Raw genomic sequence first — 7,800 nt, 5'->3', positions numbered from 1 at the left:
CGTAAAGTTGTACTACCATCTGGAATCCCTGAGATGGTGGATGATCTTTACTCTGTCATTCGTGATACCTTTTCCATTGCAAGAGACTTCTGTCTTCACTATAAAGATGCTGATTTTGGTGATGAGTTTTTCACCCTTGTTTCTACAACTGACCTTAAGGACAATGAAACAATCAGGATTGTGTTTCTCCAGGACCAGGAGCCTACAGTAACCTTATCCTTAACTGATGTGACCAACACTTATGTGACTAATGTGACTGATCATCCCCCTGAAGAGCACTTTTTGACACCTCATCTGTGTCAAGTAATGACATACTGATCCTTTCTTCATCTGAAGATAGTCAAGGGCACCGTTACCAGCGCTGGCCTGTTCAGTTTCTGATTCCAAGCTTTTCTGACCTCACAGAGATCCAAATTCAGTCAGCCTATGAGAGCTTCCAAAAATATGGGAAAAGATTTCATTCCACTGCTTCCTGACATCCTTGGCAAACTAGCAGAAGCTATTTATAAGTATACTGCTTATCCATCAAGTCTGCAGATCAGTGAGGTTGCAGGGGCCCTGAATCTAAAGCATCCCTGTCTGAAAGAACCGGGGTCCTTCAATGGGTCCTATGGATGGATGAAGCATCTAAAATATAAGATGAACAATTTTAGAAGCAAGCTTAGAGGTCTCGGTTGCCCTGAAGTTAAAGTAAACTCACTGAAGAGGAAAACAACACATGACCAATATCCGGCATAGAATGTTAAAAAACCAAAGAAGGCTGAGGTGAACTACCTACACCCTCATGCCCCAGGTGAAAGTAGTGAAAGTTTGGAAAAAGAGAGAGTTGAGCTCCTGAGTGAAGTGATGAAAAGGGACAACTTCAGGGTGGTAGCTCAGAAAATGGTCAAGACGTTCAGCCTTCGTTGGGAGGAAATAGTGAAAGAGGCCCCTGCCATCAGTGACTGGCCTGCACTTTTTAGTAAGGCACAGGTGAGATAATAAAATGTTTGTTAAATCAGTATTTTTGTACTGTGGATTGATAAATTGTGGATACCTGTCCACAAATTTAAGTCAAATAAATAAAAAGAAATGTAAAAATAAATACATTTAGACCCAAATCACTTAAATGTGTACAAATACAGATTTAGATATTTTATTTCTGCATCATTTATACATACGTATGTCTCTTGTGGTATTTTATACTGGCGTGCCCTGCAGATATGTGAAGAATTCAAGAGGATAACAACAGTTAGCCTTGAATCGACCTTTCTGGCCAAGCTTGACCAATGCACCCCAAAACTGATGACCTTGACCCAGTCAAAAAGATGAGCTGCAGGCCTGAAGATAAGGCAGATTAAGGACATGCTTCTGCAGGTATAATGACTAACTTTATTATGAATAGACCTTTATTTTAATCTGCCTCACTGTTTTCATGTCAAATGTTGATATGGCTGCTACAAACAAGGTCCATTGTATACTAACACTAATTTTTTTCAAATTGTTCTTATTTTGGTTACACTTGAATCTGATTTTTAATGAACACCGTATATTTTTTCCATCAGTTGAAAAACGCAGAGAAATTGCCATTCGCTGCCTTATAGTCTATCTTGGAGAGAAGGAGGAGGATCTATTCAAACATCGTAAGTACTTGAGTACTTTTTTAATTTTTTATTTTGTTTGAACTGCATGTCTCTGTAGGGTCTGTATGTTTTGTTCATTAGATTTTCCGTTCAGGGTTGAGTATTATTAGCGTATTATTATTTGATTTTCTTTTCAAAGTTGAAAAACAAAAACATTAAAAACGAGGCATTTTTCATTTCAGACGTTACAATGAAATGGACAAAAATTTAAATGGAGTGATTTAGCTTTTTATAGGTTGTAGAATGAAAAAATACAATCACTTAAAAACAAACACAAAAGACAACCCAAAGACAATTTTTGTTTATTTCATTGTAAAGAATATGTGAAAATGCCTTGCATTTTTATTTTTAGTTTTTCAACTTTGAAATGAAAATTAAATAAACACTCGTTTTGTTTTTTAAAACATGCCCCTGAACGAAAAATCCAATGACCAAAACATACATGGACCCTTTAGCCTTCGTGGGTAGAGATATGGCCATTTCAATCTTGTGCACCAGTCTCCTGTGGGCTAGGTGTTGAAGTACATGGTCACCCTGCATTCCCTTATGCATGTCATTCTAAAGAGCTTGAGCTATGTATTTTATACATCCTGACATCTTTTAATTTCTCTTACAAGGATGTGGAGGAGCTGGACGCAGACCTTGCAATGCAAGTGATGAAGATTGCTATCATTGGTGATGGGCGTGCAACCATCATAGTTGAGGGATCCAAGAATCTGGAGGAGATTGATCTCGCTGGATCCTGTGCTTTGAAACTACATTTTATTACACTGTTCCTCATAAGTTTCTGAGGGCATGTTGTTTTGTGTCTCAGGAAAATGTAGCCTACAAATCCTGTGGTTTGAAAGTTTAAGAATTGTCCTACTGTTTTTTACTGTCAATTAATGGGTCTAACTCATTTGAATAATACTGTCTAAATTTCTATTCTTTTTGAGCACCAGGAAAGAGTCCCTTAGCTGCTGTCCAGGTGCTTGGTTTTGACATCGCCCTCATGCCTCTAAATACTCCTAGCAACCTTTCAGGTATTTTGCATCTCCTTGCTCTCAGCTGATTTCACTCAGCCACCTTCAAACCACCAAACAAACAAACACACACAACATCCTCATCTTCCGCAGATTGTGTTATAATCATTCAATTGTTTCACAAAGACAGCAAGGTTCTGTAGCTACACCTCATTTCTGGGGGATCCTTTTTCTAAAGGTCATGACACAAGAGCAGACACAGCACATGGTAACTTAATTTCATTTAGAAAAAAGTCTGATCATCAAGTCTCCAACTGTCTTAGAACCTTGACTTCTTTGTGGACGGGGACCACCATGGAGGAGCCCATGGAGGGATCATATAGGCATCATACTAATTATTAAGTTCATCTTATTTAGAAATTTGTTTTATTGTGACCAAAAAGCTACTATACCATACCTAAAATATCATGTTGGATCAACTTAAATACTTGCATGTATGTTGCTAAATATTAAGTTCATTTTAATTAGAAATGTATTTTATTATGACCAAAAAGCTACTTCACCATGCATAAATATCATGTTGGATCAACTTAAATACTTGCATGTATGTTGACAATTATTAAGTGCATGTTACTTAGAAATGTGTTTTTTTGTGGCCAAAAAGCTACTTCACCATACTCAAAAACATTGCTTTGAATTAATGTAATTCTGCCCGCAGTTGTCTTAACTTAAAAAATTCTAGTGGAAAACATTAACATATTTTTTATGTCAAACTAATGTTTCATTTTTTAGAGTGTAGAAGCAGAAATAAAGAAGAGATTCTGAAACAAAGAACACATGATTTAAACAATGACACAGTGAGACATTGTGAAAGGTGCATTTGACTTTTGTCTCCCTGCTTGGCTGGGTATATCATTCTGCTTCTTTACCCCAGGGTGACATTATGGCTGACTTTTCCATGGTCATCATTCTGTTTATGTCCCTTGGATCTTGTACCATGCCTATACCAAGGGCAGCACTCCTAAGAGACCTTATCAGGTTAGAAGCCGGTACGATCTCGAAGCACCATTTTTGATTTCATTGTTTTCATTTGTTGCTGAACCTCCCCTGACTCCTGGCTCACTCATTGTTCGGTCCACCTAAAAACCTTAACTATTCTGGAAGAAAACAATAGCGATTTAAAATAAAACTGGCTCGAAATCATGGCAAAAAAACCCCACAAGGTTTTAATAAAGTTTGTAGAGTGGAAACGGACTGAAAAACCCCTTTTGGACCATGTTGGAAAAACTGCCTTTCTTTGCTCTATTTTTGAAATACATTAATTAATGAAACTTCACACCCCATAGCTGTAAAGCCTTGTCTCTCAAACAATCCAAGAACAAAAGCTCTAGGACCTACAGTTCCTCTGATATAAGTAAAATACCAAAGGAGTCCAACTGGCTTTAAAGTTGAGGGTGGATGCATTCTCTGTGCCTGTGAGATTTGCGTGCCTGTCTCACTGGCTGAAGCAAACAGCTGCATATTACATGCAGTATACACGCTCATACTGTGTCTTCGTAACCTTATGGGCTATAAACAATTCAGGACTAGTGAATTTGTTACAAGTCCGTTATAGCTTACTACATTACCAGCGAAAGACTATATGACTAGTGCAATAATTTGTCTATTTATTGCTATATATAATTACGTGTTACCACCACATGTGGCAGTGCAATTATAAACAGTTTGAGTTCAATATGTTATGGCTGGTTCAATAATTTGTTTCTCTAGCCACTTAACTACTCCTACATAGTTTAAAATAAATTTGTTTACATGGTTTGGCTTAATAATCCCTGTATTATTATTCACTACCACTAGATATCACCAGAAATATTTCTTGTTCCATATTGTGTTGGTCTGTGTGTTGCTAATGTCTTGTACTTAATGTATTTAGTTCTTTTTCTTTCTGATGCTAATATTCTAGCACATTTTCCAGTTCTGTTTCTTTAGTTACGTCTCAATTAAATATTTATAAAACTATTCTATAGTAGTACTGCAATCTGTTACTGGCCTCTGGTCATCTCCTGGGTTTCGTATCTTTCACATCATAATTATCTACAAAGAATAGGAAATGTTGTTTAGGGGAACAGATATTACCTGGCTCACTTCTGAACGCAGGGAATCCGCAGGTATTTCTGCAAAGAGTTCTGAATGGCGAATCCTTACCTCCCTCACAGGCGTATGCTTACTTAAGCTACTCGGCTGCGGTGTGTAAACATTAGGTAACACCAGGCATGAGAGCAAGTCTCTCCAGTAACAGGGGCAAAAAAAAAAAGTGCAAAGAAAAAATAACAAAAGAGAAACCTGAAAAGTGAAAAGACAAACAATAGAAAAGTGAAAGACAAAGAAAGCAAAAGAGAAAACTGAAAAAAAAAATTAGGTTTTAGGTTGTGTTGTTCACTTTGCAAAAAAGATTTGAGGAGACCAGGGATTTCTTTGCTGTGGTGTGCTTTTCTGTTTGAGAGTTGTGTTTGTTGTCTGTTTTTATCTTTAGATAATAAACCAACATTTTCTCTGAATGGTAAACACTTTCCCATAAGTGCACACAAATCACTCCCTCCGGTCAGACTCACAAAACTCCCCTTCTGATTTCCCACACAGAGGCTCTTATATAATCCATCCACATCCAACAACATCTCGCTGTGTGAATATTAAGCACAGCCCACATAACATTGGTTACAATGGTTTCAATGTTTCAAAACAGTTACAATGTTTCTATACACAGGGGCTATATTTATTGTATGTAGTTTTAGGCAAAGGGAGTTTATAGGAAGTCTATTATTATTATTATTTTTATTTTTATTTATTTTTTTATTTATTATTATTCAAATGACAGAGACTGACCAGGGTCTTCCATAATGTTGAGAAGTCTTAGGACTTCCTCAGAGTGAAACTAAAACCTTCCAATGGGAAACAAGAAAAAAGTACTGAAAGAGTCATGATTGAAAACACACCACACATACACACACACATACACAAAGGAGAGAGAGAGAGAGAGAGAGAGAAAGAGAGACGATGTTCATGAGTCATGTTCAATAATACTCTGAGCCAAAAGTTAAAAGTGTTTTCCTTTTTGTTTTGTATTAGATCTATTTAAGACAAACATTAATTCTACATGAATACATATAGTTTAGTCATATATAAATGAAACAATAAGATGTAAATATACTTCTCATACATAATACAAATACATTTACACAACAAATAACCTCATAATTAATCTCCCAATTTGAAATCTTGTTCTCTTATGTCACTTGTGTCTAGTTTTTGTACACTGTGTGTACATGGTTTGGCTCAGACACAGCCCTGTTTTCAAGAACTTCAATTAAAATCTCTGTGGCAAGGGCGAGGGTGGGGGGTTGGTGGGGGGAGGAGGGTATCGGGTAACTACAACCTCCTTCATGCAAACTGTGCAAACTTTTATTTGTGTCCGTTTTGGAGACGTAGTTTACTTCTTCCTGACTGGGTTTATTTGGCTAAGGTAAGGATCAACAAACTCTCTTAGCTTTGCATTTACAGTACATTTAAAGAAACAATAAAGATGTATTTTTTTAATTATACAATTATGTAAAAAATATTAGTCTTGTTAATGATTTAATTAAAAGATTTTTTAATCACAAATGAAGTGACATACTGTATATGCAAAGATACAATATATATATATATATATATATATATGTGTGTGTGTGTGTATAGTGTATATTTAGTTTATATATAGTTATATATTTATACTTATGTATATATCTTGTTTCTTGCATACTTGTTTCTTTTATTGCTCTTCAAAAGTTAAAAGTCAGAGTTTATGCAAAGACATTTTATACACACTATATACAGTATATATATATAGCATGCCATATTAAATACCTCTTTGTTTCACTTTGCTTCATAGAATTGCCAAGATGTCCAACAATACGACAGACTATGATGACAATTCTCTATCCCTACAACTAAAGAAAGAGATTACATATCTAAATACAATCAGAATGCTATACATCACTGGATATATCATCATTTGCACCCTTGGTCTGGTTCTCAACCTTTTAGTCATTATAGCAGGGATCTGTAACAACCACAGGTCTGATACTGCTAAATGCGTCCTGGCATTAGCCGTGACTCACTTGATCTGTTCATCATTCCTGCCATTTCAGATCCTCTACAGCTGGTTTCACTTCAACTGGCACTATGGAACAGCTCTGTGCAAACTCTCATCTTATGTATTTTATGCCAGCCTGTTCTCCACAGCAGGTATACTGACTGTATGGAAACTCACTGACAAACGCCAAGGAAGGCATTGCATTAAATTTAAACATTCATCAGTAGTCCTGATCATGATTTTGAGTACCTGGACATTTGCAGCAGTTCTAAGCTTTCCGTCTTTGTTCTCCAGAGAGCTTCGATACACAGTACTTGGGGAGCAGTGCATCGATGATTATGATTTTGATGATGAGAAAACGACACAATATGGCAAAACAATGATAACTATTGTAGTTTGTTATAGACTTCTACTTGGGATTTTGGTTCCTGTATTTCTGATTGGTATCAGTCGTTCCTGTCAGCGAAATATCATGGACAAAAACTTGAGGCAAATCATGTGTTTGATAACTGTTGCTTACATTGTGTGCTGGACTCCTCTGTTAATCACTGCGTTCCTACAAGTCGTTCTAAAAGAGTTTGATGCTTCCTCATATGGATTACCTGTAACAACTGTGCTGGCTGCGGCTCACTGCTGTGTTAATCCGGTCATCTATATTTTGGTGAATCCTGACATAAAAATGAAGTGGATGAAACAAGCACAACAATCAGACCAATCAACCAAAGGTTATATGTTATAGTAGGTTAGGTTATATTAATGCCTAAAGGACTACTGATTGCAGGTTGTTAGTTGTTTGCTGTCATTTTATATTCATGAATAATCAATTAGTTTATACTCTTGCTTATGAATACACAGGTAAAAAAAAAATATATACATATATAGAAATTATATAAAATTATATATATATATATATATATATATATATATATATATATATATAAGATGTAGGTATGTGCTTTATTTGCTTCATCAGTATGAACATTAGAATTAGGTATGTTTACGCACTAAATGTTTTACAACTTTTTTAAAATGTTTTTGCACTAGTACAGTGCAAAAAGACACCATTTTTTCCTTTTGTTATAGA

At 35.9% G+C, this 7,800-nt stretch overlaps 1 protein-coding gene across 1 annotated transcript; it reads left to right on the top strand.

The window, feature by feature from the left end:
* The first annotated feature begins 6,032 nt into the window (after positions 1-6,032).
* On the top strand, positions 6,033-7,575 carry LOC128509350 (chemerin-like receptor 1). The gene is made up of 2 exons (XM_053481049.1): positions 6,033-6,104; positions 6,513-7,575. Exon 2 carries the CDS (start codon positions 6,523-6,525, stop codon positions 7,453-7,455), a length of 933 nt encoding a protein of 310 aa, XP_053337024.1. The 5' UTR covers positions 6,033-6,104; positions 6,513-6,522; the 3' UTR covers positions 7,456-7,575.
* Positions 7,576-7,800: the final 225 nt, after the last annotated feature.

This window comes from Clarias gariepinus, chromosome 21 (genome assembly GCF_024256425.1).
Source record: "Clarias gariepinus isolate MV-2021 ecotype Netherlands chromosome 21, CGAR_prim_01v2, whole genome shotgun sequence".
In the NCBI taxonomy this organism is placed as follows: Eukaryota; Metazoa; Chordata; class Actinopteri; order Siluriformes; family Clariidae; genus Clarias; species Clarias gariepinus.
Note: the sequence above shows the minus strand (reverse complement) of the source record. Positions and strands in the feature narration are given on the sequence as shown.